Raw genomic sequence first — 23021 nt, forward strand, 5'->3', positions numbered from 1 at the left:
CTCAAAAAAAGTTTGAAATTTAATAAAATCCTGGCATAGGATTCGAGCGTGGCTTCAAAAGGGGGGGGCGAAAGCCCCTCCCGAGCCTGAATTGTACTGTTTTCTTTAATTTTTTTTGGGTATATTACTTATATTTGGGTATAGTACTTAAATTCATGCGTTAAACTTTTCTTTCATCAAAAGTTGTGTGAAACTATTAAAATTCAGTTGTTCGAGACCACGAAGTTGTAAATATTCCAAGTCCAATCTCCAACATGCGTAATCTCCTTGTACGACAGCCTCTCGCGAAGTGTCTCCCTGGAGCCGCCCCCCAGTAGGCATCGTGCATGGGAGGACCCGGGTTTGAGTCTCGGTCCACCTGTCCGGATTGCAGTTCCCCGTGGTCTCCAGGCGAAGCAGCAGGCGTCGGCCGAGCCCTGTCTCCAGTTCCGTCGCTTGCATCGTGTCTGTCTGTTTCGAGAGACCTCGTCGTCGAGAAGTACAGAGTAGCTGGTGTAAGAGTTGGGAGGTAGTGTTGATGCAGTGTCGTCGGCAGAAATTGTGATGTGAGGAACCGGGGGGGGGGGGGGGGGGGGAGGTATAGGTGGCAAGTGTTGTACCTGATAGTGTGAGAGAACTGGTGCACAGTTCAGTTAGGAAAAAAAAAGTTTGTTCTACCTCGCATGCTTTTGTTAGGGAGTTGTAAAGGTGTCAGTTTTCCTAGCGTGCTGACAATGGAACGTGCAGTCTGGTTGTGAGCTAGTCTTGTCGAGAGCGACATGACAGAAGACCACGCTCAAAGAGGACCGAGCCAGAAAGGAACTGAAGCATTAATTTTTTTATATATATTAATTAATTAATTTCATATACTTTGACTCCATTTCTGGGGTATGATACTGTTAAGTACAAATAGAAAAAAAATCAATATATAAAGTTTCACAAAAACAAAACAAAAAATATACAATTTCACAAAAAACAAAAACGAAAATATACAATTTCACAAAAAAAACCACAAAATATACAATTACATTTTACTTAAAAGTTATTAATTACAGCATATGAAACTACTGAAAGTATAATTAAAAGTGGAACAGAACATATAACACATAATTAGTATGCAATAAAGATAGTAATAGCATAAATTACAAGTGGCTTTGAAATTACCATATAAAATCTTTACTATTATTTTATATTGTCTCCCAACAGTGTGATTGCACTTGCTCACCCTTGTGGTCCCTCTTTCGCAATGCAGAAGGAAAGTTATTTCACAATACAATATGTTGTTATCGGGCCAAAGATGTTTTTCAGTTGTTGTCAATACTGAGATATCTGCACAGAACAACTTTTATTTAAACATTCTGAGTAATTGGTGGGGAAATTTAGCACACAAAACTGTCCAGTACAAACTTTTTTTTGTTTGTTTGTGGGAGTGAATTTTTTTTTTTTTTGCAGGAGGGGGATGTGTACAAACCTCCCCCTTAGCGGCAGGCATCAGGCACCAAGTGGGGGTGGTTATACTGGGCCGAGGGCATCCAACACTCACACCACTGGCCAGCATTCCTTCATGGCTCAACATTACATTACCCACAACTGATGAGTTCTTAGCTAAATTTTGAGAAATCCTCAGCAGCTTTTTAGTGATTTTTTCATCAGAACGTCGCTCATTTTCTGCCTTCTCCACTGAACACTCTCCTAAAACTGTCGCATGTACGTTAACAGTGGGCCTGCCAAATTTTGTCAGAATAAGAGAATAACCGGACATTAAGAAACCTTGTTAGGATGGCAAGAACAATTTTGAGTCCACAGTGCAATTTGTCCTCCGTGTCTCGCCGTGCGTCCCATGCCACTGGTGTTCGTGGTGGCCGTGTGCTGGTGTGTCGCGCTCGTGTGGTGAGGTCAGGGTTCGAGTCCAGCACCCGGACGTGACTTGAACTTACGATAAGAAGCCTGCAGCCCACTATGATCTCGGAGGCTGCATCGCCCCAAGCTTCTGTCCCGCACTCAATGTTGCTTGTTTGATTTTCTTGACATTAATGTTGTTTGAGGGATTTACCTGTAAACTCATCACAATTAGGCTCCTTGCTCATTTTGTTTGTCTCGAATTTTCTTAACAGATATGTACTAAAGATTTTCTAATACTGGTTTTTTTTATGTGAAGCAAAGATCAAATTGAAGGTTCAATATATTCACAAAATTGAATTAAATAGCAAATATTGTTTTTGGTGAAGCTGTATTACACTTATTTTATAAAATAAAGGATTTAAGTAAAAAAAAAAAAATTGTTTAACAGTTGTAATGTTTGAACTGGTTAAGTAATTAACCAAATGGATCCTATTTACAACATTATTCAATCAAAATTATACAATAACCATGCATAGTATAAAGCAAATGGAGTGCCTTCTCTTTTTTTTTTTTGTTTTTTAAGTAACCAACTTTATTTAAGCAAAACATATACAATAGAAAAAAAGAAACTAAATAATTTCATGAACGAATCTTAGGCTTTCAGTATTTCAAAGCTTAGCAAGAAACGCGAAGCTTCACGTCTTTGCATCACATAAAACAAATATTGAAAAGAACTTCAATTGATTCGCTTAGTCGAAGCTTCGTACAGTTTTATCTAACAGTGGTGAAAAGTTGCCAAAGCATTCATGATTATGATCAGATGAGTGGTGTTTTACAGCTCAGTAAAAATAAATAACATTCAGTACTTTTCTGTGTGGTGAGAAAAAACTTGTGACCCCACAAGTGCAGGAGATGTATCCGAAGGTTTCGCAGGATTAGTAGCAAAGTCAGGTAAATGAAGTAACCAGCACGGTGTTTGACACCGATCCCAAGCCTCTGTGCATGACTGTACGACAGTAAACCCTGTCGACACGGAGAGGTGGCGGTGGTGTGTGAAGGTAAGGGAAGGGAAGGCAAGGGGCAGGCCAGCTGAGCGCACGGCGTGCTTGCGACGCAGGTGGCCTACAAGTTGGACCGCCAGAGCCACGCCAAGGCCCGGCTGTTCCCCGACGACGCCCACCCGCACGGCGCGGCGGGCGAGGGCGCCGCCTTCACGGCCATCCCCCGGCGCTACCGCAAGGTCGACATGCGCTACTCCAAGACGGGGCTGGACGAGCACGGCATGGAGCACTTCAACAAGACGGAGTACTGCGGCCTGGAGGCGACGCTCCCCAACTCCTACTGCAACGCCATGATCCAGGTGACACCATTGAGTTCCCCTCATAAACACCATAATGGTTATTTCATATCTGAAGAATACTGCACCGTTTTTTATATTAAATTGGCTATCAAAAAAATCAACATGTTTATCTTGAGTGTTAAAAATGATGAGTAGTCTGTAAATGAAATAAATGTAGGGGAAAATAGAGGGAAAGGGTGGTCAGCATGTGTGCCAGATGAGACAAGATAACAAAGTGGGATGAGGCTGCTCGTCACAGCATTCTTTACTCCCTGGACTACAGCCTTAACACTCTTTTCCTTATAATTGCTACCATTTTCTTCTTATAATTATTGCTTGCTGTTTCAAAAAAAAATGCCATATAAATCACTCGAGTGACAGAAAGTGGCGCTCAGAAAGGTGTTAGTAAATTAGGTATAAATTTATTAATTTAAATAATTTTTTAATTTTTATTTTTTTTTAAATTGTGATTTTTACCCCTGTAAACTCATAATCAAAAAAGTTCGGGGTCACATTAAAATTTGGGTAGATGCTGTATTTGCAGTTAATTTTTGAATCGCAGCAGTTTAGGATCTGACGATTGTCCGCGCTCGACAAGGAAAACTAGATTTGGTTTTTTTTTTGGAAATTGTTTTGGTGTGTTCGTGAACGGGGAGATGCGGGCATGTGTCGTTTTGCCTAAAGGCGTTTTGACTAATTTTAGGCAAAACGCCATTTAGGCAAAACACCGTTAGGCAAATCGCGGTCAGGCAAAACGCAGTCAGGCAAAACGCAGTCAGGCAAAACGCCGTCAGGCAAAAGCCGTCTGGCAAAACGCCGTCTGGCAAAATGCCGCTAGGCAAAACGCTGTTTGGCAAAACGCCGTTTGGCAAATCGCCGTTTGGCAAATTGCCGTTAGGCAAAATGCCGTTAGGCAAATCGCTGTTAGGCAAAACGTCATTAGGCAAATCTCCGTTAGGCAAAACGCCTTTAGGCGAAATGACTTTAGGCAATTCGCCATAACGAATTCATGTTCAGGCGAACCGCCGTCAGGCAAATGGCCTGTTACTCGGAGATGCTTCACGGCCTGATGTGCCCAGGTGCTGTACCACATCAAGCCGGTGCGCAGCGTCCTGCTGGCCCACCTCTGCCCCCGGGAGTTCTGCCTGTCGTGCGAGCTGGGCTTCCTGTTCCACATGCTGGGCATCTCGCGGGGCCAGCCCTGCCAGTCCAGCAACTTCCTGAGGGCCTTCCGCACGGTGCCCGAGGCCTCGGCGCTCGGCCTGATCCTGTCGGACCAGAGCCCCGGGGCCAGGCGGCGGGCCAGCCTCGTGCCGCTCATCCAGGTGGGCTCGAGGAGCAGACACACACAGCACGGGCGCAGGCAGGGCCGCAACTAGGAGGGGGGCAAGCGCGGCGTACGCCCCGGGCGCAAAGCCGCGGGGGGCGCCGAAATCATACTACAACTGGTAACTGGTAAAAAGTTTTTTTAACTTGCATGCCAGGAATGTCCAATCTGATTTACAATATAACGTCTCAACATATATATAAAATGAACAAGTCTAGTGATTATACGGACTACTTTATGGACATAGTGGGTTCATGCATGGAAGTTACCGTAGCACAGAAACTGTTACACGTAGGTATGGAAAATCCTTAAATAGCACCATTTTTCCGTGGGGGGGCCCCAGGACCCCCCGCCTTATTGGTGTGGTATGTGCAAAAAAAGAGGGCAGGGGGGCGCATGAATCCATTCATGCCCCGAGTGCCAGAGACTCTAGTTGTGGCCCTGACTGCGCAGGAGACAAAACGACAAAACACAAAATTGATAACGTTAATTAGTTGAACATTGTTTGCATTTAGTTTTTCATAACTTAAAAAAGTAAAATTGTAGAGATGAAGAAAGCGGAGAGGGAAGTAGGCCAGCTGTCGGGTGGTGGAGGCCCGATTAATCTGTATGTATTTCAGTTGGTTAAAAATAGGTAAATCAGAAAATATCAGTCATAAAAATGTGTATTTTAGTCAAGGAATTTGAGGGAAAAGTCAGAAAGATTTTGTTACGTGTTTGTGCGAACATGTGAACACTATGTCATGTGTTATCTTAAATTTCGGCTTATTACCGGAATATATGAAGAAAAAAAAAAGATTGCATCACACATTGGTGATAAAAAAAAATAAAATTCGCGGATTCATTTCGTGACAGGCTGAAATTCAAACATGTGTACAATTCTGCTGGTTCTGCTATTGGCTCGCGGTTTAACTGGAGCTCTCTGGGCCAGTGAGAGACCATCGACCAAAGAAGCGTCGAATCACAAGCTGCCCAGTGGAGACGCCTCACAATTTAGCCCAATGAAACACGCGTGTTTTCTTGAGATGTGCAGAGGTGTAATGGAGGCTATCTTAGAGGTCGTTGAATCCGCGAATTTTTCTGGTCCCTACCAATGTGTTGTTATGATTCATCTATAGATGATCTCAAGTCTTGACTATTCCAAGACAGGGTGATAGGGGGCTCGCGACTAAGAATGAAAGACAATTCAATATAGAGACTTGATTTACTGGCAAGTACCGTTACAGTGTTAGCTGTCATCTCGCTACCACACCTCGGCAGGTTCCTTACCCACGCTGTGCTGGGTCGCGCTCGCGGCAGGTTCTCGATGACGGAATGCGGCGGCCGAGGACCATGGCGCTCCACGGTTCCGATGTCACGACTCCAGCCGTCCAGTCGCCGGTGACCAGAAGAAGCCCCTTCTCGACGGTGGCCGTCGTCTTTATCCTTCCGTCCGCGTCCGTGTCGATGTTCCGTGTTGTCCCTCTTTTCTCTCGCAGCGGCAGTCGGCCTTCGGCGACCCGCGTCGCTGTTTCGCTGGCGGTGTTGAACTTGCTGACACCTCGTGTTGGACTCAGGGCGAGCCTCAAAGCCGCTTGCCAGAGTACTCAGAGCGAGTCGTAACAGCGTGGACGGGGGCCGTGTGTGGGCCGTGCGCAGAGCTGGAACCGCTTCGTGCTGCACCAGCTGCACTACGAGCTGCTGGAGGCGCGTAAGTGCCAGGCGCTGCAGCGACGGCACCGGCGCGAGGCGAGGCGGCCCGGCTTCGTGTACGACGAGCGCGACTTCCCCAGCATCCTGGACCACCTACAGTCGCGGCTGGGCGCGCGGCTTCTGCACGCGCGCGGCGCGGAGACGGAGGGTGAGCGTGCCGTCCTCTCTGCTTCTGGCCATCCACAGCTCTGCTCGCGCAGATGTCGTTGTGTTAGAACAAGTATGCCGTGAATTCCACAATGCTGACTGGGTTACTGTTTGTTTGCGATGTCCAATATTTTATTACATTTAAGAACAAGGCCCTTTACCGTAAAGTTAGATATCAGTTAAAATTCAAAAAAATTTTTGTTTGTGGTACCGTGAACATGGTTTCAAGTGTATCCTAGGCTGCCAACTTGAAGCATAGAGTGTACCAGCTGAAGTGTTTCTCGCTGGCTGTGCGTGGGCCAGGCAGGGACGGCACGGAGCGCAAGGAGGCGGAGCGCAAGGCGCGCGAGGAGCTGGAGAGCGAGGAGACGGACGTGAGCCGGCTGTTCGGCGTCAGGCAGGCGCTGGTCCACACGTGCGCCAAGTGCGCGACGGGCGTCAGCAAGCAGTGCGTGCAGCTGCTGTGCAACCTGGTGTACCCGGAGACCGACCAAGGTGCGGCCCGTTAGTTTTATTGTCCTGAATATTTCTGTTTTATATCAATTCATTAAAAATTATTTGACCGTCAAATAGCAGCATATAAATTTCACCCCTATTTCGTTGGAATAAGTATTAGTAAACGGCTTTTATAAATACACTGAAATGCTGTATTATGAAAACGAGATTGGACCAAAACAAAAGCCACGGAATGTTGTCTCTACACTAGGGGCGAGGGTGGGAGTGTGACGGGTGGTGACAGGTGGTGACAGGTGGTGACGTATGGTGATGGGTGGTGACGTATGGTGATGGGTGGTGACGTATGGTGATGGGTGGTGACGGGTGGTGACGGGTGGTGAAGGGTGGTGACGGGTGTTGACGGGTGGTGACGGGTGTTGACGTGTGGTGACGGGTGGTGCCAGGTGGTGACGGGTGGTGACAGGTGGTGACATGTGGTGACGGGTGGTGACGGGTGGCGACGTGTGGCGACGTGTGATGACGGGTGGTGACGGGTGGTGACGGGCGGTGACGGACGGACGTGCCCGCAGGGACGAGCGAGCACAGCTTCTCGGACGTGGTGCTGCGCAGCCTGGCCACGGAGAAGGACACCCGTGCCTGGTGCGAGGAGTGCCGCCGGTACCAGCCCACACGCCAGGTGCGCCGTGTCAGGAGCCTGCCGCCCGTGCTCGCCATGAACTGCGGCCTGGACAACCCCAAGGTACCGACGCACCCCTCCCGACACGCTTGACGCTGCTCGTGCCGGACCAGCGATTTCCAGGCTCCTGGGTTGTGGCCGTGTCCTCGGCAAATAATTCACCACCGTTTCGGTCGACATTGCAGTCACCATCATCAGGGAGCAGTTACCTACTACTACCTGCTCCCTGAATGATGGCGACTGCAATGTCCGACCGAAACGTCGGTGAATTATTCGCCGAGGGCACGGCTACAACCCAGGAGTCAAGCTACTTCAGACAACGGCCGTGAAAGCCTGCGAACATTATTCTGCGAACACTGTTTTATTTTATTTTTTTTTTCATTTGAATTCAATTTTGAATCTAGTATTGAAGTATTCAAGAATATAAAATATTTTTTCGAATCAAATTTTAACTTACACGCACTTCACAGGAGTCCAAGAAAAGAAAAGGTTCATGCCATGTATAGTAAAATGCATTTTATTACACCAGTAAAATTTTGTTTATCCAAATTATCTTATATTGAGTACGTATTTTTAAAATTTTTAAATCATAATCGCAGATTATTAGTTAAATATATTAATCATTGATGTAGGTATAATTTTGAAGAAAGTCAATCTAAATTTCTCGGTTACTCAGCTTCCTATATATGTATATTAATTTTTTTTTCATTAAAATTATTTGTAAATATGTGTAAAATAATCAGTTCATTTATTAAAACTTACAGTATAAAGTGAAAACTAAATCTCTTACACACAAATTGAATTGTTTACAACACCATTTACATTTTTTAAAAAGATTTATCAAAAATAGTTATTGCAATGAAAGAGCTAATTTTTGGGTACTGTTTTAGAGTGGTTTCAAAAATGACAAACGTGCATTAATATCAATTGGCTGGAATGTGGTGTTCTTATTATAATTGAAAAAAAAAACTGTGTGCCCTTCCTTCGCTGCGAGGAACTGAGCGAAGGTTTAAGCACTTGCTTCAGCGACCCGGGACCTTCGATGACGTTGCCTGTCACGGCCCACCACTGTACGCTGCTGCGGAGTCGTGATGCGACACTCCAGCACCGGTGCGACGTCACAGGGTTTAAGCTTTCAACGGCACGGCGAAGCTGTAGATTTTGTGGCTGATGGACGAATGCAACGGATCATTTAGAGTCCAGCTTTGGTTTTGAGTTATATCACAAAAAAAAAAAAAAAAAAAAATTGTTTGATCTAACACTTACCAGTAGCCAATTATGTATATTTTTTTACTACACAAATTACATTATTATTATTATTATTTATTTTTTTATAAATTATCCTTAGTACAGCCTCGCTGAGAAAATTGCACAGTTTTATTCGACTTTGCGAAAAATTGTAGCGTTGATTTGATTTGATGTCTGCCTTGCGTATGAAATGGTCGTCGCACCAGCTCACTGGAGCGGGCAGGGAGGGAGGGGGCCTGACCCCCGGTTGGGGCTTGTCGGCAGGACAAGGCGTTCTGGCAGACGCAGATGGACCTGCTGGTGCGGAAGGCCCTGGAGAAGTCCCCCGGAGCGGGGGCCGGCTCCCGGGGCCGGCCGTGCCGCTACGGGGCCAACTGCTCGCGGCACGGCTGCCGCTTCAGCCACGGCAGGAGCTCAGGTGACGCGCGCTCTCTTCCCCTGCCGCTAGCTGCCCACCTCTTCCGACCACAAACATTTGCGATACATTTCTTTGTGACATGAGAGTTGACTCACATACAGTGGCGTAGCCAGGATTTGTGTATGGGGGGTGTTAAGAAGCATGCAACCCCCCTCCCACCCCCCGAATTAAAGCGGGTGGTGTTCGGGGGTTCTCCCCGTGGAAAATTAGGATTTTATGGTGTAAAATAGTGCTATTTTAGCGGTTTTCGGTACTTATATTTAAATATTGTAATGGTAAAATTTTTTATTAATTTTAATATGAAATTTGTTTGAGTGATGAATAAGAAATTAATTAGATTTGGTGCTAAGGGGGGGGGGGGGGTTGAACCCCTAAACACCCCTCCCCCCCGTCAATGCCCCTGCTCACACATCTCACTATGGGGGACTGTTATAAAATCACAAAAAATTTTTTTACCTATTATTTTGAAACGTACAATAACATTATCTTCATCAAAGGAAGTTTCAAACCTGGTATCGAATGTACATGGATGTTGCTAAGAAGTGATTCGTAGTGATGCCTTGTGAATGTACAGAGGTCATTAGAGAACTTACAGTACATGAAAAATTTTTACTGACATTTGCAAACCAAGACTTGAATGTTAAGGAATATCAAAACTCAAAGATAAACATTAAAATAAAAATATTTTCCTTACAATAAACATATGTGCTAATCCGTGCATGCGTGTGTGTGTGTTAAAACCTAAAACACGAATTCAAGGAAATGTTTACTGCTCTTAATAATAACAATGTGCTACATAACAAGGCAATAAATTATCGGTATTTCCTTTCCATGATATATTATTTTAGAATTTAACAATTATACATATGATATTAATACAAATAAAAATCTTAATTCTAACAATACTGGTTTTATTGATATGTTATAGAAATTTATTGGAATCAAAGTGATTTGAAGTAATAATATTCTAGTTCAGCAGTTTCAGTAAAAATCTTTTTTTGAAATGAATCATCACACATCTAGGTTCTAGAGGATAACTTGTATTTCAACTTCCCTCTGTAGCTTGCTTATGTCTTTCTTGTTTGTAAAGGTGTAATGGTGTTGTGGTCAAAACACCACCTCCCTCCAACGGTAGTTCGGTTTGGTTTTTTGGATTCCCAGCGAGATCCAACACAGATTTTGTGGCACACTTTGGGGAATGTCTTCAAGTAAATATATTTGTGATAGGCTTTTGGAATTTCATACTGACGGGGAAACATTAGGTTCACTAGGAGGGGTATAAAACCAGTGACTTGCCGATACTTGACCATGTTTTCCACTGCCTGGACCAGGCCTGTGTGAAGCTTCGACCAAGCGAATCAATTGAAGCATTTTTTACTGTTCAATTTGACTCAGCCAGGAAATTTGCTATTCGTGTTATTTGAAGTTTCGGTTGTGATGCAAAGCTTTGCGTCTGATGTGAAGCCAGGCATTTGTTGCGAAGCTTTAAAACATGGAAGCATAAGATTTTGCTCTTGTAAATATTTAGTTTTTTTTTTGTATTTTTTTATGTTACTTAAGAATATAAAAATGTGTCACTCAGGTTTGCTTTTATTAATGCTCAATATTAATATCATGCATTTTTAGTTTAATATTTGTATTGAATGGTGTTATCTATAGAACATAATCGCTAGGGACTGGAAAAATTCGCGGGTTCAATGACCTCCAGGCTAGACTCCACGATCCTGTGCACACTCGGGCAAACGTCGCCTGTTCATTGGCTGCTGACTTGTGAGGCGTCTCAATTGGGAGACTCGTGATTCGATACTGCTTTGACTGAGGGTATATAATTGGCCCACAGTCCTCCAGGTTAACAGCGAACCAATGGCAGAAGTTGCATAAAAATACAATTATTTGCATTCTAGCATATCGCGAAATGAATCCGCGAATTTATCCGGTCTCTAGTAATCGCTTAATCACATCAAAAATTACAAGTGTTAAAATATTATTATTATTTTTTTACTTAAATCAAGTTTTTTTTTATAAAGTAAGCGTAACACAACTTTTCTGATAACAATGTTCAGAATTTGATTGGACTTTGCGAACATTTTAAAAAAATTTGAATCAGTGGCGTAGCCAGGATATGTGAAATGTGGGGGGGGGGGGGGGGGGGTGTTAAGAAGCATGCCCCCCCCCTCATTTTAAAACGGGGGGGGGGGGGGGGGGTCCGGGGGTCGTCGTCGTCCCTGGGAAAATTTGTAAAATAGTGCTATTTTTAGCAGTTTTCGGTATACTTAAATTTGAATATTGTAATGGTAAAAAATTTTTTATTAATTTAAATATGAAATTTGTTTTGAGTGATGAATAAGAAATTGAATTAAAGATTTGGTGCTAAGGGGTGGGGGTGGGGTGTGGTTGTTTGAAACCCTGAAACCCCCCCTCCTCCCTCGGCTACGACCCTGGTTTGACTTGACGTTCCCTCGGCGCGGAGGAAGGAGAGTCGGCAGCGGGCCGGGACAGGCGAGTGCAGCGCGCCGTGGTGTTGTTCCCGCAGAGGCGACGGCCGTGCCCGGAGCGAGCCACCTCTACCACACGCACTCCTGGCTGCCCCTGCACCTGCGGCTGGCGCTGCGCACGGACGGCAACCTGCACGCTGAGGACGTTCCCCCCTCGCGCGCCGGCACGCCCGCGCCGGTGAGTCCCTCCCGCTCCCGCCCTTCACTCCGTGCCTTCACACTCCTTAACACATTCCATCAAGATCTAGTGAGACATTTGGATTTGTTTACTGCAACATAAATAAACGTACTAAATTATATATCAATTTAAAAATGTGTTGCGTTTTAGCTGCTGTCTCGATCAAGTCTCCGTTCGTTCTCAAAGAATATATTTTTTTTCTCTCACTAATAAACAATTTTCTTTCGTTTGTTTAAAAAAAAAAAAAAATGATGATAAAATTACTGACCATTTATGACGTGTTCATCTTTGAATTAATCGTTTATTCAAAATGCTACTGCTATAGATACTAACTTTGATAATATTTAAAAAAAAAATGAACGTAGAGTAATACATAGAGAAACAATAACGAAAGAAATTTACAGTCTGGGTTGATCACAGAGTCCACATAAACATGAGAAATGAAATATAAAGAAACTAATTAAATATTACGTGAAATTAAATATTTACTTTCTATAAAGCGTAAATATTGCCTTTATATGAGCTTAGCTAGACTTACTGTTGTAAGACACCTGCTGCTTGGAGACACAAAGGTTAACATGGTCGTGTGTGCGGCAGGACTCGGTGGAGCAGTTTGAGCAGTCAGTGACGTATGACCTGTCTGCGGTGGTGTGCTTCGTGAACGACCCCTTGAACGGGGAGCGCAGGAACCTGGTGGGGCTGATACGATCGTCGCCCGAGCCCGGCCAGGATCCCGCCTGCCCGCCCGAGGGACAGTGGCACATCTTCAATGACTTCAGGTATGCTCTGGCACCCCGACATGTCGACTGCGCTACGACTCACAACCTTGCTCAAATCACAAATATTTAATGCTTAAACATTTCATGTTAGTTCGTGTTGTTTCAGTTAGTACTAGTAGTATACAGCTGCCAATTTCTATTTTCATCAAATGCTACCGGACAGGGTTTGTCAATACTGCTTTTCTTAAAATAAAACTAAAAAAATGAACATATAAATTGCGAGAATATATTTGAAAAAATTGAGTCAATAATCAAAAGTTTTATTTAAGGTTACCTCTTAATGATAGTTACTTTCATAAGTACATATAAAAAGCCCTATTTTCTAATATTAAAAATATCTGTTTGATATTTGACTTAATTACACAATACTTATCTTTTGGTGAACTCATCAAATAAGTAGTTGTAAGAGATTTTTACACAAATAAAAATTGTACAAATATTTTTAATATCTTGAATATAAGAAGATTATTAAATTATGAAACCATAATGAATATGAAACATTATATCTTGTATACTGGACCGGCAAGACCATTGAAAATTTTTTCAACTAATTTTAAATTAATTGTGAATTGTTTTATATTTTCATATAAAAGCATGACTTTCACTAAGACTTTTTTTTTTAAATTTTAAATGCTTGTTTCTTTGATCTTACGAAACGGTTATTTAGCTTGCGTCAGCTTTACACTTGCTGTGTGATGTTCGATGTGAGTGATCGGTCGCAGCCGTGCTCGGTCGTGGGCGTGGCACGGACCGGGCAGGGCCTGATCAACCCTCAGGCTAATTAGGCTGCAGCCTTAGGGCGCGAGGATCCGGGGTGGGGAGGGGGAAGGGGGTGCGCTGAAATCCGTGTCTTTGCATGCACTATTAATCTAGCATCATTGCATCTACCCAGTGGCGGATCCAGAGGTTCACCTCGGAGGGGGGGCAGTCTAGGATTTCAGAATATAGCCAGAGAAAAAAATGTCTTAAAATTACTAAATTTGTATTTAATCTACTCACACTACCACATAACATCCAACTGCCGGATTTTATGATTCTACAAGAAATTCATTAATTATATTAAAATATTTTATTGGTTTCAGAAACATCATCATTTTTGTCGGCAATATTAATGTAACAGACTACTTGGTTTTTCGGGGGGGGGGGGGGGGGGGGGGGGGCAATTTTCCCCTGGTGCCCCAACCCTTGGATCCGCCACTGCATCTACCCTACGTATTTCAACTAGACCGAGACAGAACACTAAAACTGAATGCGCTGTGAACTGGAAAAGTTTTTGGGACTTCCCGATTTTAACAGTAAATTTTGAATAAAGAGCGTGCGTGAAACAAACGCCGACTGGTCACCTGGCGGGGGCGTGGGCGGTCGGAGCTGGGACCGGCATGTGTGCTGTGTGTGGCAGCATCGTGCCGATCCCGGCCCAGGAGGCGGCCTGGTTCAACCTGGAGTGGAAGGTGCCGTGCGTGCTGTACTGGGTGGACCGCGCCCTGCCGCCGGAGCCCTCCGCGCCGCGCAGCCCGCTCAGCGAGGACGTGTTCTGCGAGGACGTGTGCCTGGCGCGGAACAGGGCGGGCGCCGTCACCTTCACGCCGCTCGCGCCGGGCGAGATGCCTGGCAAGGGTGCGTGTCCGCTCCGCCCCGCCCGGAGTCCCTCTGAGTCCCCCGGAGTCCCCCGGAGTCCCCCGGAGTCCCCTTGAGTCCCTCGGAGCCCCCCGGAGTCCCCCGGAGTCCCCTTGAGTCCCTAGGAGCCCCCCGGAGTCCCCTGGAGTCCCCCTGAGTCCCCCGGAGTCCCCTTGAGCCCCTCGGAGCCCCTCGGAGTCTCCCGGAGCCCCCCGGAGTCCTCCTGAGCCCCCCGGAGTCCCCCGGAGTCCCCTGGAGTCCCCCGGAGTCCCCCTGAGTCCCCCGGAGTCCTCCGGAGTCCCCCGGAGTCCCCCTGAGCCCCCGGAGTCCCCCGGAGTTCCCCCGAGCCCCCGGATTACCCGGAGCCCCCCGGGGACAGCGATCCAGCAGTTCCCGCTCTCAGGAGAGGAAATCTTACCTAGCGTGACTGCGCGGAGTGATCTACTGCAAATTTCAAGACTCCACACATACAGTAGAGTCCCGCTAATCCGAACTAATTGGGACCGAACCCTGTTTGGATTAGCGAAAATTCGGATCAGGCGGAATTTTCTTACATAATGCCCATTTTATGGTCTTTATGAGGCGTGGGCTATTTAACATCTGATGTGTCAAATATTAAAGATCAGACACAAAACACACCTTTATTAGTTAGCATATTTTGCATAGTATAAACACGTAAATTTTTAAGTACTATGTACGTAATCAAATTTTTTTTCTTTTTAGTTGAAGGAGAAATAGATAAATCATAATTTTCTAATGTACATATTAATAAACGTAAGAAATTACTTGAAAAAAGTACTTGTTTTTCTTTGCTTTTCAAGGTTCATAATTGTTATAAAAATATTTCTTTTTTCGTCCTAGCCCTGTTCGGATTAGGCAGATTTTCGGATTAGCGGGGTTCGGATTAGCGGGACTCTACTGTAATTTTATATGGTGGGGAAGAGGGCATATCTAACGTATCTCCACCCCTGCGCACAACCCGTGGATGTTTTCGGTTAAGTTGATAATTTTGGCGTACTGAACGGTTTTACAGGCCACGACGATCTCTTAACAAGTACATAAGCAACACTTTGTTAAATTTGAAAAGTTTGGAAACATTATAATAAATTTTTTTTTTTTTTAAACTCCAATTCATTGCTGTTAATGGGAAGCTATTTATATGCTAAACCAAGAGAGCTTCTTTTTTTCGTGAACATTTTCATGTTAATCGCATCCAAGTTGCAATCTATTAAATAATGCACTTATATTTTAGTTCTAAGTGTCTCAAAACACAAATCATCTATACATTTCAGATGAGCTTCAACTTTTAAAAATTAACTACATAGGTGCGTAAGTTTGGCAAATTGGGGATGCCGTCAATCATAAAATGATTCCGAGTACAAAATTTCACTTTAAAAAAAAAGACACGTCTCAAAATGATTAATTTTAGTACATTTTTTTAGATTTACAAATTTTGGTGCTTTGAATTTGTCAACCTTTTTGTATATTGGTTCTTAATATTTTTACTTCCTATTTGATAATCTCTGTCGATAATAAGTTGCATCCATTAAAACTTTGAGGATTATTACCAGCATTTATTCATGAAAATATAAGTTTGGTACACTCTTCGGTCTTAGAAAATAAGTGCCAGTTTACCATCTTTTAAAACATGACACCCGACCCTCCTGTTACTGGGTCATGTAGCGATGTTGCCAGTGGCGTAGCCAGTATTTGTGTATGGGGGGGTGTTACGAAGCATGCCCCCCCCCCCCACCCCCGTATTAAAGCGGGGGGTCCGGGGGTCCTTCCCCGGGAAAATTTGGATTTTAATATAAAATAGTCTTTTTTTTTAGCAGTTTTCGGTACTTAAATTTAAATATTGCAATGGTAAAAATTTTATTAATTTTTAAAATGAAATTTATTTGAGTGATGAATAAGAAATTAAATCAAAGATTTGGTGCTAAGGGGGGGGGGGGGGGTTTGAACCCCTAAACAACCCCCCCCTCCCCCTGGCTACGCCCCTGGATGTTGCGCGACATGGTCGGGTTGGTACTGGCAGGTGACCTGGTGGCGATGGATGCAGAGTTCGTGACCTTGAACCAGGAGGAGGCGGAGCTGAGGAGCGACGGGAAGATGTCGACCATAAAGCCGTGCCACATGTCCGTGGCACGGATCACCTGCGTGCGAGGGTAGGTCAGCCACGCCGCCAGGGCTCGTTGTTCTGTTTGCTCCAGGTGGTAGCATTGGAGGAGTACCCCTGCTTTCAAAATGTGGGATCGAATTTCCTGCTTAAAATATTCAAATATAAGTTTATGAGAACATTACAAAAAAATGTGAACAACCAACATTTTTAAATGGGCTAATGTTCTTGAGATTCTTCAATTTAATATTTTTTCTGCACTTTTTTTTTTACTGGCTTCTAGTTCTATATCGTCTTAACCCCCTTATTAAAGATTACTATATTTTTTTTTAATTTGTCTTTGTCATATGAATCATCATTGGGAAGGAAGCAAACGTAAGACACGAAAAAATAAAACTGCATCTTTTTTTGCTCTATCATCCTGAGGTGATAGATACAACTCTTCATGTTCTTTGATACATATTATTTTATTTATTGTACAATGATATTTCCCTATTAAAACATTAATTTAGGGACTAAAATATGCTATTTTAGTAAGGAAAAGATTATATGGTGAATTGCGATAAAACAGAAATAACACTGTAATACTGTAAAGCATTTCTGTACACCATAATATAACACTGAAATGTAATTTAATACAGTATTTACCCGCGTATGGGTACCAGATTTTATGCTGATTTTTTGTTTAGTAAAGTTTACTGTGGCCTATAAGCAAATTTTCCATTTTGGAAAAAAATAAATAAATAAAATTGCACTATTGTGGTTGACTGTGCTTAAATAACTAGCCTGTGTTTGATTTTAATAAATATTTCATGAGTAAACATAAATTGTTTAATTGAAATAGCACAGCAGAGTGTGTAGGCGTCCTGAACTGTGCTGTTAAGTCTCGTCTCCGCCTTTCGGGCGGCTACCTGGCCACGCCGGTAAGTGACGTGGCGTTCTGCTCGGCGAGAGGGGGGAAAATAAACCAGACAGAGAGAGAGAGAGAGAGAGAGAGAGAGAGAGAGAGAGAGAGAGAGAAGGTTGTTGGTTACGTGTGTGGACGGAGTTTGGGCCATCAAATGTCCGTGAACTCGCGTCGCGCTCAAACATCACGTGACGCAACTGTGTCCAAAGTGTTTCTTACTAAGCAATAAGCTGAGATACGGACCGTAAAGACTTCTCTTGTAGACTACCGGAGGCAGATTTGTGTCGCAACTCATGTTCGAGGGAGATTCTTGCCGTGAAAAAGATTTTTTTTTGACCAAAATTAAGGGTGCGACCGATACGAAGGGGCGACTCATTTGCGAGTAAACGCACCGAAATGCAACTACTGTCGTTAAATCAATCAGCATTTTTAATCAAAACATAACTCAGATCACAAACAGCTCATATTCAAAAAATTTAATGTATTCTGCATGAAGTTTTTACAAAAATATATGTACTATGTAGATTGGAAAAATTTATTTCACTCTTTTTTTGATTGTACAACTGTTATTAGTAACTCATTTTCATATTGCGACATTGGTGCATTTTTCGAAGACGTACTTGCATATTGGTTTTTATTGTAAAAGTGCATCATCTATAAGTAGGGGCATGTATTTTTCGCGAAAATATCACGAGACTAGCTGATAGTTGAAACACTGTAACGTCGTCTGATGTGTTTCGTGATTGGTCGAGTTTCTTCCAGGTTCATGTCTACTGTCAGCACACCAATCACAGTACTTCAGTGCGTATTCAAACGCGCCCTGAATGGCTCGGTCAAATAGGGCAAATGCTTCTCTTGCTGACAGCCGCCAATCGCAAGGAAGAAACTGCTGGCGCAAGCATACCTAATTGCAATCTAATGGGCGTTTAGATTACTTCGCGAAAAATGCCGGCCCCTATCTATAAGTATCATAAGACATTTATGTTTCATAAGTGTTTGGTAATATGCTACATTTATGAATAAACAGCCAGTAAAATAAGCTACTGGGCGTGTGAGGTTGTTACGAGTGGACGCCTGGGTGTCGGAGTGGTACCGGGGTGCCGACTGGGTACTCGTGCCGCGCAGGTACGGACCGCTGGAGGGCACGCCCTTCATCGACGACTACATCTCGACCCAGGAGCAGGTGGTGGACTACCTGACGCAGTTCTCGGGGATCAGCCCTGGGGACCTGGACGCCAACTTCAGCTCCAAGCACCTCACCACCCTCAAGTCCACGTACCAGAAGCTGCGGTTCCTGGTCGACAACGGAGTCACCTTCGTGGGCCACGGACTCAGCAACGACTTCAGGTGCCGCCTCTCCTTGTGTAGCTCTTTCCAGCGTTCGATCCTCTCGTCGTGTTTTTAGGGACAGATCAGTTGTGGCATTGTCTGTGTTGTTCGTGGTTGGCTGGTGCATTACTACTGCCGGCTCGCCAATCACAGCCATCCAGTGCGGGAGCAAACACTTCCAGAACGATCCGGACAAACAAGGCGATGGCTTCTCTTACAGACGTCCACCAATTACATACTATGGGCTGGGAAATGTAGCATCTATTATTGTTAAATTACCATTTGATCAAAATACCAACAGATAATCTCTCTATTTCAGTTTTGTATGAAAATAAAATTTTTTTTCAATGGTTTTCTAAACCAGAACCACAACAAAAATTTATTGCTTTTCTTTTTTACTTAAAAAATTGGATAGGGCAGTATGCTAGCAAACATTTGAGTCGCAGGTTTGATTCATAGAATAATACACAAATCAACAGGATTAATTGTGTGGTTATTTCCGATACGTGCAACTTGGCTCCGGCACAGACATTCGGCAATATCACAAAAACTAGTGTAGAAACAATCACCAGAAAATCAACACATGGGACAAGTGTGACATTTGGGGGAGTGTAGAACTGCTGTGGTCTACTTCTCACTAGAGCTAAAGGAAAATGCAAGAGAGCGCAGCCTATTTTGTTTCCATCCTACTACCATACACACCTTTCGTCTTTAAGATGGGAAAATCTGCGGCAAAGATAGTGGTGTGTTGTGTTTGTGTATTATCTGAAGTGCTGTGAGTCTTACATAACTGATATAAATCAATGTAATTTAATTATACATTCATGTGTGTCCTAGACAAAATGCAAAGTACAATTATAAGGTGAGTCAAGTGACTGAAAGTCAACAGGTCTGGGTTGTTTCTTTCTAAGGGCGAACAAATTCATTACGTACATTGCAGCATCAGTTCGAAGTACATGACCCTCGCATTGAGGCGTTTCTGTAAAATAACAAACATGCAAATCATAAGTCCTTTCTGATTGGCTGGCATAAGCCCTAATAAATTCACAACTTCTTGTGGGAGCTAACACCTGCCGACTTCCATCATGAGAAATACAGTGGAAAGTACTAGAGTGGCTGCAGAGGATAAACTGTCTGGAAAATTGGCATCGCCATTTCAGGGTCTTCCCCCCCCCCCCCCCCCCAAACCAGGGCTAGAAAAAAAAAAAAAACAATTTTTTTAAAGAAAAAAACTTTATTTTTTGTTTAAACCATGTTTTTTTTATCACGTTAGTTATTTTTGTCTTCACCATGTTAAAATTAAAGCCATACAACAATCCTGCTTTCTGCCACTCATGTTGAACCCAAAAAGATATAAAATCAAAGAACTGAAGTCCAGCAAATCTGCAAATCTGGCTGGGACTTAACCACAGAAAAGTGTTTTCCACGCACCAAGAGGTTTTCTCCATAGAATGGGTGTTTCCCGCATAATGAGTATTTACAGTAAAATCTGTGATTTACCACAGAATAGGAATAAACTACTCAATACTATTTTTAATTTTTGCAGAGTATTTAGTTGGGTATGATTTACAACTTACGTATATTCAGATAATTTAAATGATATCTTGATTAGTACATAATTTTTTGTTCCTGTGAATCACAAGAAACATTAATGACCAGACTTTTGTTGTTATTAGACATTTCATTAAAAAAAATTAAGATATAATTTTTAAAAATACATTGTTTAGAACAAAAAATGGTTTAAACCATTGTAGTTTAAATCAGCCTAGCCTGCCCTAAACAGTATCTATTGTTCTAGAAACATGAAGGTTTTTAAATGATTACAAATGTAAAATATAGGAAACTAAAATTATATTGAAAGTAAATAATTTAGGCCTACTGTAAAATTAATTTTCACTCATGCCAACCTAACAAGCAATGTGAAATTCATTAAAAATGTTGTTAAAAAGCCTTTATAAATAAAACATATGAGTATAAAATTTGATTACCAGAATATTAAAATGTATGAAAACAAATATGTTTAGTTTAAACTTATTTAACCATCTGATCCATCTGAATGCCTATAAAAAAAACAGTATTTATTTCTTTCGAATAAAACACTAAAAAAATGTGGAGAGAGTATGGGCCTACGATGCTACAAGTTGATTTTGAAGTACCAATGGTGTTCGACTTTTGACACAAAAAACATAAGAATGCTTTAATTCTTGTGTCGCTTTGTATGCAATCAAGCGAAAATAAAAACCAATTTAGCCGAGCTGAAACATTGATCGTAAACACACGAGTTGTTTCTCAGCGAAGGCGACGTCTGTCGACGGAGATGCCGAGGTTGTCGCATCACAGGGACTGTTCTTGGCGCAGGGTCATCAACCTGGTGGTGCCGGCCAATCAGGTGATAGACACGGTGTCGCTGTTCCACTTGCCGCACCAGCGCATGGTGTCGCTGCGCTTCCTGGCGTGGCACTTCCTGGGTGAGTGGCGTGTGGCGAGTGGCGAGGGACCCTGGCCACGTCGGCACACTGGCGTGTCACAGCACGGATCCAACCCTTCCTGTGTACACACAGGGGTCGTACGCGTCCTTCATGTCCTCGAAAAGTACTTCAATTTGTCTTTACCTGAACATGATGTGGTGGTTTTTTTTTTTTGTTACCGAAACTGCTAGACCTAAGAGTGAGAGTCGCATTACGATCACAAACTTGTATCTCGCAGCTGGAAGTTGTTTAATCACGGGGATGGAAACAGCTCAGTTGAAGAACCACGCGCCCTGCCACTCTTGCTGGTTACGGCTCTCTGAACCTTGGGGTCTGGGAGGGTGGGGAGGGTTCGTCGGGAGTTGTGACGGATGAGACAAGGCAACACTCTGGGACGTGTGTGGCTGCTAGCCGCCGCACCCTCTTCCCCAACCCTGCCCCACTCTTCATTCCTGGCGACCACCGTGTAGCACTGAGCTACAGCCTTAACACTCTTTCCCTTATAATTGCTACCATTTTCTTCTTCTAATTGCTACTTGCCGTTTCAAAAAAGGCCATGGACAAATCACTCTTCTGACAGAAAATGGAACCACTAAAGTTGTAAGTAAATGTAGTGTAAATTTACTATTTTGAATAATTTTTTTTAACTATGTGTTTGAATTGTGATATGTACCTCATAAAGTATTTTTTCACAAACTCATAATCATAATTTTTGAGGTCGCATTACATTCAAAGTCACAGTATTTTCGGGTAAATACAGTAAATAAGGGCCCTTAAAAATCCTTCTATTACACTAAGTACCCTTAAAATCTCTTTAATAAAAACTGATAGCACACAAGTAATGGATAAATGCTGTTAATTGAATGTTCTTTTGGTTCTGACTTGGCTGCAAACAATGCTTTGCTCAGCACAATTAATGAATTTCGGACCACTTGATTACATTTTATGGAAAAAAAAAATCTTTAGAATTAGTTTTTTTTATATTTTGTATTTCATGTTTGAACTAAAAAAGTGCATTTTTCTGTCTTGCTTTAAACTTTTGAAGTAAATGTAATAAATGATCAAAGTAAATGTTAAATGTTATGGCTAAAAATTTCTTATGGACACTATGCTTTGGGTAGATATGTGTTCCAGAATTAATTCTGGACAAAGGGGGCTTATCTGTAAGAATTGAATCAACCAACAAAATAAACTTTTGTGCTTTTAACTATTTAACATTGTTTTCTACCTGATGATAGTGTAAAAAGGCAATAAAGTAAAGGTGTCCTTAAATACTCCTTAATTTTCGATTGCACAAGAGGAAACCAGCCATGACACAGCGAAGTGTGACCTTGATGTCACGCCAGTGTATCAACATGTGCACTGTCTACTGTTTCATCCCACGCACTGGGTTGATCGTGCAAGTAATCTCTTCACGCCCTGCCATCTCAGCGTTGCTGTGTTGTGTCTCGGCGCAATGTTCTCAAGCAACCAGCTGTGTAACTTCAAACGAGTTTTTACACTTTAGTATGCCACTTTGCACATTCATGTGTTAGACAGTCATGCTGAGCAGAACTCAGTGTATGTAGGTAAACTTGTGAGTTGACATTGGTTTTAGGGTCTACGACCATAAAACGAAAAACTATTTTAAAATTTTCCAGAAGTCGCACCATGGTAATGGCTAGTATGTCCTAGTTTAACTGTGGTTTGAATTTGTACTAATGTAAACTACCTCTTCTTCTTTGGAAATGTTATGAAAATATGTGTATTACTAGCACACCACAGTCATTGATTATCCTGTAAATATTTGATACATATATATTATTTCTAGAATAATTTTTAAAAGCTTCAAAATACATTTTTTTTAAAATTCTTAACATAAGCAATGACACAGAAAATTAATTTCATTAAACAGCACTTTTTTAACGCATTTATTAGTTTTGCTTGCAACTAATTAACAATGTGATCAAATCTTGAATTGAATTTGTCCTACTTCTAATTGTCGTATTAATTTGAAACTTTGCAA

The 23021-nt window shown here is 42.8% G+C and overlaps 1 protein-coding gene across 5 annotated transcripts in view; it reads left to right on the forward strand.

The window, feature by feature from the left end:
- Positions 1-23021, forward strand: part of LOC134538960 (PAN2-PAN3 deadenylation complex catalytic subunit PAN2) — a 51704-nt gene that overhangs the window by 19784 nt on the left and 8899 nt on the right. For all 5 annotated transcript variants that reach the window (XR_010076237.1, XR_010076235.1, XR_010076236.1 and 2 more), the window contains exons 9-20: positions 2939-3181; positions 4240-4485; positions 6126-6327; positions 6630-6821; positions 7352-7521; positions 8971-9124; positions 11658-11797; positions 12395-12576; positions 13976-14193; positions 16232-16361; positions 18345-18566; positions 20907-21016. Coding sequence is in view for 2 of the 5 variants with exons in the window: in XM_063380593.1 (XP_063236663.1) it covers positions 2939-3181; positions 4240-4485; positions 6126-6327; positions 6630-6821; positions 7352-7521; positions 8971-9124; positions 11658-11797; positions 12395-12576; positions 13976-14193; positions 16232-16361; positions 18345-18566; positions 20907-21016 (2209 nt within the window). In the remaining 3 variants the exon portion in view is untranslated. The remainder of the gene's footprint in view (positions 1-2938; positions 3182-4239; positions 4486-6125; positions 6328-6629; positions 6822-7351; positions 7522-8970; positions 9125-11657; positions 11798-12394; positions 12577-13975; positions 14194-16231; positions 16362-18344; positions 18567-20906; positions 21017-23021) is intronic.

The sequence above is a fragment of the Bacillus rossius genome, chromosome 14 (genome assembly GCF_032445375.1).
Source record: "Bacillus rossius redtenbacheri isolate Brsri chromosome 14, Brsri_v3, whole genome shotgun sequence".
Taxonomy (NCBI): Eukaryota; Metazoa; Arthropoda; class Insecta; order Phasmatodea; family Bacillidae; genus Bacillus; species Bacillus rossius.